This window comes from Pseudorasbora parva, chromosome 5 (assembly GCF_024679245.1).
Source record: "Pseudorasbora parva isolate DD20220531a chromosome 5, ASM2467924v1, whole genome shotgun sequence".
In the NCBI taxonomy this organism is placed as follows: Eukaryota; Metazoa; Chordata; class Actinopteri; order Cypriniformes; family Gobionidae; genus Pseudorasbora; species Pseudorasbora parva.
In genome coordinates this window covers 28,034,910-28,047,363 of record NC_090176.1, presented here as the reverse complement: position 1 = coordinate 28,047,363, position 12,454 = coordinate 28,034,910, and the positions used below count along the sequence as shown (strand labels likewise).

General features: G+C 38.2%; 1 protein-coding gene across 1 annotated transcript; it reads left to right on the top strand.

Moving 5' to 3' along the window:
* Window positions 1–4,684: 4,684 nt before the first annotated feature.
* Window positions 4,685–11,451, top strand: lypd6b (LY6/PLAUR domain containing 6B). The gene is made up of 5 exons (XM_067444999.1): window positions 4,685–4,824; window positions 6,850–6,975; window positions 7,634–7,732; window positions 7,839–7,966; window positions 8,058–11,451. The coding sequence occupies exons 2-5, from the start codon at window positions 6,873–6,875 to the stop codon at window positions 8,226–8,228; spliced, it is 501 nt and encodes a 166-aa protein (XP_067301100.1). The 5' UTR covers window positions 4,685–4,824; window positions 6,850–6,872; the 3' UTR covers window positions 8,229–11,451.
* Window positions 11,452–12,454: the final 1,003 nt, after the last annotated feature.

Here is a 12,454-nt window from a genome sequence, read left to right as displayed (position 1 = left end):
GTTGTGGCTTGATTCCTTTGTGTTGTGGCTTGATTCCTTTGTGTTGTGGCGATTTCACTGTGTTGTGGCGATTTCACTGTGTTGTGGCTTGATTCCTTTCTGTTGTGGCGATTTCGCTGTGTTGTGGCTTGATTCCTTTGTGTTGTGGCGATTTCGCTGTGTTGTGGCTTGATTCCTTTGTGTTGTGGCGATTTCGTTGTGTTGTGGCCTGATTCCTTTGGGTTGTGGCGATTTCGTTGTGTTGTGGCCTGATTCTTTGTGTTGTGACGATTTTGTTGTGTTGTGGCAAAAAAAAAAAAATTGTTTTGTGGCTTTATTCCTTTGTGTTGTGGCGATTTCGTTGTGTTGTGGCGATTTTGTTGTGTTGTGGCTTGATTCCTTTGTGTTGTGGTTTGATTCCTTTGTGTTGTGGCTTGATTCCTTTGTGTTGTGGCTTGATTCCTTTGTGTTGTGGCGATTTCGCTGTGTTGTGGCTTGATTCCTTTGTGTTGTGGCTTGATTCCTTTGTGTTGTGGCGATTTCGCTGTGTTGTGGCGATTTCGCTGTGTTGTGGCTTGATTCCTTTGTGTTGTGACGATTTCGCTGTGTTGTGGCTTGATTCCTTTGTGTTGTGGCTTGATTCCTTTATGTTGTGACGATTTTGTTGTATTGTGGCGTTTTCCCTGTGTTGTGGCTTGATTCCTTTGTGTTGTGACGATTTCGTTGTGTTGTGGTGATTTTGTTGTGTTGTGGCGAATTTTGTTGTGTTGTGGCGATTTTGTTGTGTTGTGGCGATTTCATTGTGTTGTGGCTTGTTTCTGTTGTGTTGTGGTGATTTTGTTGTATTGTGGCGATTTTGCTGTGTTGTGGCTTGATTCCTTTGTGTTGTGGCGAATTTTGTTGTGTTGTGGCGATTTTGTTGTGTTGTGGCGATTTCATTGTGTTGTGGCTTGTTTCTGTTGTTTTGTGGTGATTTTGTTGTATTGTGGCGATTTTGCTGTGTTGTGGCTTGATTCCTTTGTGTTGTGGCGATTTTGTTGTGTTGTGGCTTGATTCCTTTGTGTTGTGGCTTGATTCCTTTGTGTTGTGGTTTGATTCCTTTGTGTTGTGGCTTGATTCCTTTGTGTTGTGGCTTGATTCCTTTGTGTTGTGGCGATTTCGCTGTGTTGTGGCTTGATTCCTTTGTGTTGTGGCTTGATTCCTTTGTGTTGTGGCGATTTCGCTGTGTTGTGGCGATTTCGCTGTGTTGTGGCTTGATTCCTTTGTGTTGTGACGATTTCGCTGTGTTGTGGCTTGATTCCTTTGTGTTGTGGCTTGATTCCTTTGTGTTGTGACGATTTTGTTGTATTGTGGCGTTTTCCCTGTGTTGTGGCTTGATTCCTTTGTGTTGTGACGATTTCGTTGTGTTGTGGTGATTTTGTTGTGTTGTGGCGAATTTTGTTGTGTTGTGGCGATTTTGTTGTGTTGTGGCGATTTCATTGTGTTGTGGCTTGTTTCTGTTGTGTTGTGGTGATTTTGTTGTATTGTGGCGATTTTGCTGTGTTGTGGCTTGATTCCTTTGTGTTGTGGCGATTTTGTTGTGTTGTGGCGATTTCATTGTGTTGTGGCTTGTTTCTGTTGTTTTGTGGTGATTTTGTTGTATTGTGGCGATTTTGCTGTGTTGTGGCTTGTTTCTGTTGTGTTGTGGTGATTTTGTTGTGTTGTGGCTTGTTTCTGTTGTGTTGTGGCGATTTTGCTGTGTTGTGGCTTGTTTCTGTTGTGTTGTGGCGATTTTGTTGTGCTGTGGCTTGTTTCTGTTGTGTTCTGGCGATTTTGCTGTGTTGTGGCGATTTTGTCGTGTTGTGGCAATTTTGTTGTGTTGTGGCTCGTTTCTGTTGTGTTGTGGCGATTTTGTTGTGTTGTGGCTTGTTTCTGTTGTGTTGTGGCGTATTCGTTGCGTTGTGGCTTGTTTCTGTTGTGTTGTGGCTTTTTCGTTGTGTTGTGGCGAATTTGTTGTGGCTTGTTTCTGTTGTGTTGTGGCGTTTTCGTTGCGTTGTGGCGTTTTCGTTGCATTGTGGCGTTTTCGTTGTGTTGTGGAGAATTTGTTGTGTTGTGGCTTGTTTCTGTTGTGTTGTGGCGTTTTCGTTGCGTTGTGGCGTTTTCGTTGTGTTGTGGCGTTTTCGTTGTGTTGTGGCTTGTTCTCGCTGTGTTGTGGCTGGTTCTCGTTGTGTTGTGGTGATTTTGCTGTTTTGTGTCTTGTTCTCGCTGTGTAGTGGCGTTTTGGCTGTATTGTGGTGATTTTGCTGTGTTGTGTCTTGTTCTCGCTGTGTTGTGGCTTGTTTCTGTTGTGTTGTGGTGATTTCGTTGTGTCGAGGTTTAATTTAGTATGGCTGCACTACTGGGCCATCGTTTTACGAACATTAAAACCTCGATTTTCAATATGGGGGGACTTTAAGATAGTAATTTAATATTACTCCATTCAAAGCAAATTATCTACCTTATAAATATATGACAACTTTTCTTCTTTTTTTACACAAATCATAAAGCCATAAAGTGTCAAACCTTCACTGAAAGACATCAAAACGTTTTATGGCCAAAAGGCAGTTGTGAAAGATTAAGGAAAATATATCTGAGACTATCACAAGTGTTTTATTTGGATATTCAAAGGATAATCCACCATTAATTTGAGGAATTTTTAAAAGCTAAAAGTTAGTCTGGGAACATTCCTGTAATTCTAACCCTGTCAGCACATCAGGCTTGTATAAAGCTCAAAGGATGCACTAAAACTTGCTGTGGTGTAATATTTACACAAGACTTGAAGATTTCACAGCTGTATATTTACTGTGACAGCCGTGAGGGACAGCTAGAACTCAAGATATCAAATTAGCAATACTGTATCATATTTCATTCATATTCCACATGCAGCTATTTAATGGAGACTGGAAGAAACCACATACTTCTAGCTTTTGCTGCTGCTATCAGTTATATAGGTCAGATTGTAGATTCACTTATGTTGCAAACATAATTAGATTAGATGCATTTTTTTAATTAAATCAAATCTTTTTTGCTACTTCAAACTGTTAATTTAATCAATCCCCCCTTGAGGATCCAAATCTGACCTGTATTTTGCCACAATGGTGAAAAAAGAGAGATATAATTGTGATTACTGCTCATTTTAACGTTTTAGCCGTCCTGGATTAAATGGAACCATTTATCTTCCCCACCCTGTGCATGGCAGAAGGATTAAACATGGTGATGCTTGTATAGGTTCTAAAGTAAACAGCTTTATTCATGATATGATAAATAACTGCCTGTCTAAGTAGGTGGCACATTAAACTGATCAAAAGTGATGTCATTAAAAGACATTTATAATGTTACAAAAGATTTCTATTTCAATTAAAAGCTGTTTTTTTTAAGGTTATATTCATCCTGGAAAAAAGCATCACAGTTTCCACAAAAATATATAAGCAGCAAAACTATTTTAAACATTGATAATAATCAGAAATGTTTCGTGAGCACCTAATCAGCATATTAGAATTATTTCTGAAAGATTGTGATATCTGAAAATTGAGCTTTGCCATCATAGGAATAAATATATTTTAAAAACATTTTAAAATATATGAAATTATAAAAAGGTTATTTAAAATTGTAATACAATTTCACAATATTACTAGCCTGACGTGGTCATACTCAATTCTAGTCAGAATATGAATTGCTCGACCTAAAAATGTTGTGGGCGGGGCTAGGTTCGGCTGGCATCCAGGCTACAATATTACTGTATTTTTGATCAAATAAATGCAGCTTTGGTGAGCATAAGAGACTACTTTTAAAAAGTTTCAAAACTTTAGACAACTTTAGAAAGCCCAAACCGTGTATTGTCACATGCCTGTCCTGTCTCGTGTAGCACTTGTAGAGTTTTATTATTTTGGGCATGTGCTCGTGTCATAGTCTGATCCCTTGTTACCTTAGGGTTTGATTTCTCCCACCTGTTCTCTTTTGAGTTCTTCCCTTTATAAGTTCCTTGTGTTTGTAAGTCTTTGTTGAATCGTTGTACTGTCTTTGTCTCCCGTGTCCCTGTGTTGGTATGGTTTCAGTTTTATTTAAGTCTAGTTTATGTTTTTTTTTTTTCCCTTGTGGGTTTTGTTTTGTCTTTGTTTTATTTAGTTAATGAATCCTCATTTTCTGCACTTGAGTCCTTGCACCACTTTTTCCTGTTCTGAACGTGACATGTATTCATTTATTTAGCTATTTTATTTTGGGTTTTGGATTTGTTGATTGACCATGGACAATCCTGAGGATTTGTAAAAAAACAAAAAAAACAAAAACATCAGACTGTCAATAATAAATCCCACCTCCAACCAACAACCAGATCAAGCACCTCATATCTTTAGTGATATGAGTATTGACCTTAAGCAAAAAATCAATGCACTCATTTACTAATGTAGGCTAGTGCACTGAGGAAAGGTACAGTTAATCTAACGGAGTGCTGTGTTTTTTTTTGAGGCTCTTGGTCTTCCAGTGGTTATGAGGATCGGGTGTGTGCTAAGTGCGTTTGTGTGAATGCTAATTACATGGGCTAGCCTGGCTTAACACTACACTGTTGACTTCACACAATGGCTAGAGGCCCCGCCCCCACAATGCACCTGCTGTCCAATCAGAAGCGGGGGTTGTCAGGAGGTTGGGGTCGGTGGTTTCTTCTCTGTTGTTGTGTGTGAGAGAGCTGAAATGGAAAATGACTTCTAAGCTTTCTCTTTCCTTTTCCTTTAAAAGTCTCATTCAGGCCAGTAGACTCCACACACTGTCTCTGGGAATCTGTCTGCCTGGCATGTAACGTTGTGTATAAGCTTTACACTTCACAGACAAAAGGTAAGCCTTTGTTTCTTGTATATTTTGAATTTTAAAGTCATGGTTGTTCTGGATATTGTTTTGTGTGAATCAAGTGTATTTTGTTTGCATTACACAAATTTATATTTGTATTGGATAAGTATTTTTATATGTTCTGGCTCTTTTTTTTTCTTCAAATTTGTTCTTCTAATAAGTGAGTTAGCATCTGTCACTGTAAATTATAAAAAAAAATAATTAGCAGTTAGTCTCTTACAAATGTGTTTTTTTAAGAAGAAGAAGAAGAAGTTACTATATTAAAAATGATGACTATCCGGATGGCTTCACAGATTACAGAAGCAATCATCAGGCCAGGCCCTGAGGTTCTCGAGCCAGTCAGACAGCACCGGCCTCTAAAGGCTTATTTACATCACTTTCATGCCACTTCTAGACATTTACTTTCAAAGAATGTGTTTAAATATCAAAGTAGACAACAGTTTTGATCTAAAAGACCTAAAAGACCAGCATGTTTCAGAATACAATCTTTGCCTAAGAATGAGCACGTGTTGGTGTTTGGTTTATATTCGGCATAAATATGCCACCATAAAGATGCATGCAAATGACCATTTTACGCTCTTCACTCTTAATGAACTGCTTTTAAGTCCCTACATGTCCACTGGCTGGTCTGTGACCTAAAAGCACGTACGTCTGGAGCTGAAAGGCTTCAGACCGCAGGCCCCTGTGTGTGTTTTAACCTCTGGGTCAGGAGAGCTGATTGCTGTTGTGCTGTCAGTCATTATATATGTGTGATCTCTCTTTACTCTGTTAGAGACCCTCAGGAGTAGATTGTCACTGCCACAAGATTAATGACGCTCATCTGTTTGCTTTTAAAACCATATGCTGTCTAAAGATGAAATGGAGCCTTTGGATTTCTGTGTACTAAATATTAAGTGTGATTTAATGCTTAGAATGTATGTCATGTTAAATAAGAAATTATAACTTCTTTTGCCAGGTTTCACAGACCAGGCTTAAACCTAGTTCAATACCAAAATGCAAGTGTGAGCTGTCTGAAAGCTACTCGCACTGACATATCTACCGTTGTTTAGTCTCAAGATGCACACATTTATAAAAGCTCATTTACCTAAGTCCTAATCCTGGTTTAATCTAAACCCTGTCTGTGAAACCAGGCCTTCGTGTTCCAGATTGAAATACTGTCTCATGGAAATAAGTTATTTGTGAAAACACTAGTCTAATGAAACTTGAAATTGTCAATGTACGTAACTAAACACTGATGGAAACAAGCACTAGAGCATGTTAATGTCCTCAGAGAATGTGTTCAGCCTTAATGATTAACCTCTGAGGTCAATGTGTCTTACTGCTTCTTAAAATGCCTGCTAGACATTTAAAAAATGTGGGCGGACTTCAGTAGAATGAGGTCCCTAGTCATCGGTTATAAGCCCATTATTATACTGGATTTTGGAATGTAAAAAAAAAACTTGAAACTGAAGTACCAGAGGGCTTTATGCAGATGAACATATTACTCTGGTGCATTCAGTAAACTGAATAATGCATGAAATGACTGCAGTTTAGATTATTAGAATTCATAGGTTGTAGTTCTTCAGAATATGAGCCTCTGCTATAATTAGTGTTAATCGTCCATCACCTACAATTCTGTCCTGTTGTCCAGACATTTGTGCCTTGTCATTATTCCATTAAAATAAATTATGATGAATATGATAGAATATGTAGGTTATATTATATCTTAGCTCTTTTTTTTTTTTTACATAAATTACTTTTAAAACAAAACAAGATAATTGTAGACGATCATTCTACATGCATAATTTACATACAGGAATGTTCATGTTCTTTTTAAGCTTATCATATTCCAGTCAACATTCATTGGCATCTGACCATGCAGATATGCTTTCTGTTCATCATGCTTAATCTCTAGAAGCTATATTGCCCAGTCTATGCTAATAATTATAATACTGAGGTGGTGCATAACCAAATATAAATAGCAGGAAGTCAAATGTTCAGGGACTTTAACATATCTTTTACCGTTTATTTTAGGTGTCACTATCAGTGTTTTAAAAATGGCAGCAGATCTGGCTTTTGTCACCGTTCTTGTCCAGCTTCTTGTTGGTTTGGTGGCAGGTGACAACATAGACTTCTACAATCTCATGCCTGCTGTAGAAGGTGAGTGTGTATTTTTAAAAGTTTCGGATGAATAAGAGTTTTTTTTTTTTTTCAAAGAAATGAATACTTTTATTTAGTAAGAATATACTGAATATATCAAAAGTGACAGTAAAGACATTTATAATGTTAGATTAATAGAGAATATTTCTCTATTAAAAAAAAACATATCATGGTTTCCACAAAATTATTAAGCAGCATAACTGGTTGCAACATTGATAATAATAAGAAATGTTTCTTAAACACCAAATCAGTACATTAAGGATTTCTGAAGGATTGTGATTTCTGAAAATTGAGGGTTGCCATCTTGGGAAAAGATTACTTTTTCAAATATATTAAAATAAATAAAGGTTATAAATAAATGCAGCTTTGGTGCTTTAAAAAAAAAAAACTTTTAAGAAATCTTACTGAGCCTAAACCTTGATTTCTGAATGTTCATGTGACAATGAAGACTGGAGTGATGATGCTAAAAATGTCCAGGCGCAGGTCCACCATCTGGTCTGGATAGGGCCCGTGAGCATAAGAGACTTCTTTCAAAAACATCTTACCAACCCCAAATATTAAAAAGTGATCTGTTAAACAATAATGTAATCATGTTTGTTGACATGAATGTTACTTCCGGTGACTTTGTAGCTATAACGCTGTGTTCATGTCTGTACAGCCACCCCATATCCCAAGAGTTTCAAGTGCTTCACCTGTGATCAGGCCTCAGACAACTACAGCTGTAACCGCTGGGCAGAAGACGTGTGGTGCCCTCAGAGTGAGTTTACAAAACACAAACCTCTCAGATCTAGAGCCAGATTGTTCAGGTATTTTGTTAGGCAATATCCTTTTAAATTCCTAATATCCCATTCCTTCATTTATAGATACCCAGTATTGTATGACAATACATCACTTTAACCATCATGGGAAGACAAAGTTTGTTACCAAAAGATGTGCCGTGCATAAAGAATGCCAGTTAGCCGGCTGTAGACATCACAAAAATACACACCATGTGAGTATACACATATCACTCTCCGCTTGTGCTGAATACATGGCAACACAGTACATTGCATTCGCTTATAAAAGGTGATTCTGTCTTGCAGGAGTGTGTATCTTGCTGTGAAGGCATGGTTTGTAACGTAGAGCTGCCGACCAATCACAGTAATGCAGTGTTTGCTCCGAGACGAACCCACAGCTCAGCAGCTCCGACTTTCAAGACCTGGGATTCTGTGATCCTGCTGATCCCGGCTCTCACTGGACTGCTACCATTGTGATCTTCAAGCATAAGAACCTGTTTGATGATGAACAACACCATAAATGGATGAGACAGGAGACGTCATCCAAACTGGAATATTGATACTCCAACACGATCTCATCCTGGAGAAAGCTATATGTTAGCGTTCCCATCCATCTCATGGCAGGATGTTTCAGGACTCTCTGGAAGAGCATGATTTGAAATCTGCCATCTGTGTTCATGGGCTCACTGATGTTTTCATGATTGATCAGCGATTAATCAGCCTGGAGTGGCAAGAAGACAATCACTAGTGACTATTTGGAGCTGTAATAGAAGTCCATTTCACGCTTTTAGGCTCCCTTCAAAAACAGTTGGACATTGGTAAATAATCTATTATAATATAATGGAATATTTGTGACTTATATGTTGCTCGCAAACATTTTTATTCTGTCAGAAAACGCAAAGGCCTTTGAATGTCCATCAGTGGAGTAGCACTTTGTAGCCATATGGTATAGCGTCAACCTAGCTCGACTGTGCTAACCAGCAAAACAAACTCTTTGATGGATTAAAGGATACAGCCATTGGTGGAAGAACTGTGGCAAGAAGATCTGTCAATGTAGTACTGCTTGAAGACTGCTTACTAATGACCAGTGTTGGGGAAAGTTACTTTGAAAAGTAATGCATTACAATGTTGCGTTACTCCCTTAAAATGTAACTAATTGAGTTACTTAGTTACTTTGTAAGAAAAGTAATGTGCTAAGTAGTGTGTTACTTTTTCTCACCTTTGATTTTTATAGCAAAAAAGTTCTATTTTTGTGCAAATGTAAAGACCACTTCACATCAAAATTGAAATAATAAACCTCGGGCTAAGGTAAAAATGCTAATTGATGCATGTACAGTAGAGGGAACAGCTCAAACAAACCTTTCAGCTGTGCTGCCATTCTGGATAATGCAAGAATCAGACTGATCTCATGAAATGGCTTATGTATGACACGGCAATTCGTATGCCATTTTGCCGTGCTATCAAGACGCGTAATCGCTTTTAGCATGTTTATCAACGGCATTTCATTTTATCCCCCTACACTGCCCCTACCCCTAAACCTACCCATCACACAAACACACACACACACACACACACACACACTGCCCCTAAACCTACCCATCACACAAACACACACACACACACACACACACTGCCCCTGCCCCTAAACCTACCCATCACACAAACACACACACACACACACACTGCCCCTAAACCTACCCATCACACAAACACACACACAAACACACACACACACTGCCCCTGCCCCTAAACCTACCCATCACACAAACACACACACACACACACACTGCCCCTACACCTAAACCTACCCGTCACAAGAAACATTCTTCTGCATTTTTATCATTTTCAAAAAACAATTTAGTATGTTTATAAATCAATTTACCTTGTGGACACACACACACACACACACACACACACACACACACAATGGTTCTTTTTGGCATAGACATTCATGCAGAATAACATGGCGTAGACAAACGTGGAATCACATGGCGTAGATATACACGCTGAGATGATGGTTCGTTTCGGCATAGACATTCATGCGGAAACGCAAAGCTTAGACATACACGCGGATAGCTCAAAATGCGTACAGATAACACGCCACTTGGCTTTAGAAAGTGCCGTGTATTTTTACGCAATGTCATGATGTCATGTTGCAAGAATAGGATGCAGGAGAAAAAAAGTTTAACACTCTTACTTCTCCAATAAAAACAAAACATCTAAAGTAATGTTTGCTTTTGGTTTACCGGAATCCTTGAAAATTAGCAGCAAGACTGGTAAATAAATGCATTTTTTTAACAGTTTTCTTTAATTATTGAAGGTTTGCATAGTATTCTGATTTTGCATTTGACATTTAAAGGAACTGTATGTAAGAAATGTATTTCACTGAATCTTAAAATGGTCCTGATATGTCATTAGACATTAAGAAATCATGTTAATTTCGAATACTTTTATCACTGACAACAGTAGACCGGCCAGGATATTGTCATTTAAAAGGTGTTGTTGCAGCCCTCAACTGATGTTGATGCTCATGTTGTGTTTTGGCCTGAAGTGCCACCCTCCACCTATCGGCCAATCACGAGTCAGTAGTGTTTCGACATCCGGGTTGCCAGATCTGCTCTAGTTACCACAGCTGCAGATCTACAAACGTTCCTGCTGGATCCTGCAGCCTATCTGGCAACCTCTATAGTCGGGGGAGAGGGAGAGGGGAAAGTGATTGCAGTACCAGTTTTGGCCACAATCTCACATACACCTCCTTTAAGTACTAAATATTTATTGTCAAAATGAGATAAATGCTCACATTTAGTTTAGAACTACTAAAACCTGTTCACACACAACAGTTTGCACTTTTTAAACATGGGGACAAGAGGGTTGTCAGTCAAATGAATGTGAAAAAGTAACTTGCACTACTTTTTTGAAAAGTAAAAAGTACAAAAGTACATATTTTGTTGTAAATTTTACAAGTAATGCGTTACTTTACTAGTTACTTAAAAAAGTTATCTGACTATGTAACTCAAGTTACTTGTACCCCCAACACTGCTAATGACGTGCTAAATAGGACAGAAAAACAGACGGGTAGCAAAATAGCATTTAAAGCAGTGGATTTCACTTATGCTGCCTCACTGGATTTGTATTGAGCAAATCAAGGCTCACACTGAGCATTGGACGTCTCTATGTGGGATGGTCCCGTGGCTCCGGTCCCAGATTCTGTCACACAGGCCGAGCACAATGAGAGGACGCGGGATGTGTTGTTCTAGTTTTCTAAACAATGCGAATGTCTCTAAAAGAAATCTGGATTGCTGCATTAATATGTCAAATCTTTGAGAACAAGCACCTGCATCACATAAAAGCACTAATTATTTAAAAAGTATATTTTGGGTTATTCTGATTTTGACTATTGCAAACAAATATTTTTTCTTAGCTTTTTTTTGTCCCAAAAACCTTAAGAAATAAAAATGTGACCTTATTTAAATAATGTCCATGTGCAAATATTCAAATGTTAATTTATTATGCTACTGACTTTACAGGCTTAGTTTTTTTTTTTTTTTTTTTTTTTAAATGCATGTTATTGATTCATCTGTGCATGTTTCAATTGCATTTTTTATAACTGTATCTTCTTGTGAAATGCCAGATCTCTCTGATGACGAATGCCGGAATTCTCCAATCATTTATTCCACCTAAAATCCGCCTTTTTTTTACAATCGACTGCAATTTTATTTAATAGAGTCAGTGCATATCACAATAAATGTAATAAATAGGACATTCTTAATACAAAGGCCTAACATTTGTCCAAATCTGTAACACTTTAAAATAATGGTCATTAGTTAAAGGGTTAGTTAACCCAAAAATGAAATTGATGTCATTAATGACTCACCCTAATGTCGTTCATCATCAAAGACTTTCGTTCATCATCAGAACACAGTTTAGGATATTTTATATTTTAGTCCCAGAGCATATGCAGTGTATGCCCACTTTACTGTCCATGTCCAGAAAGGGAATAAAAACATCATCAAAGTAGTCCATATGACATCAGTTAGTTAGTTAGAATCTCTTGAAGAATTGAAAATACATTTTGGTCCAAAAATAACAAAAACTACGACTTTATTCAGCATTGTCTTCTCTTCCTTACTACTCAAATAAAGATTCAACCGGCCATAAATCAGTGAATCGATCAATGATTTGGACCGCCAATGTCACGTGATTTCAGCCGTTTGGATCATGTGTCAAACAAGGGGGTAATCTAGCGCTCGGAAAGCGTTCCACCCCTAGGGGCTGCCATTGCTAATCAAGCCATCACCTGCTGTTAACATCCCATTGACTCCCATTCATTTTTGAGTCACTTTGACAGTGAATAACTTTACATCTGAGGCGTTTAAAGACTCCATTTGTCCATTGTTTATTTCTAAAGAAACACGACAATGCATAAAAGGCTCCGTTACCTTGTATCTTACACTATCGCCCCGTAGAAGCTGTTTTTGTAAAAATAGGCTAACGATTGCGTCATAACCAACACGACTCCATCGCACACTTGAGAAATTACCGTGTAGACCTGAGGAGACGCTCGCAGGCAATCTTGAGACAGTCGGGGGGACGTGGAGACATAAAGTCTGATAAAGTCAAGGGGGAAGAATGGGGAGAAGCCGATAGTGAGCCAAAAGCAACGGGACAAAACATTTAAACAACGTGATTCAGATTTCACTTTC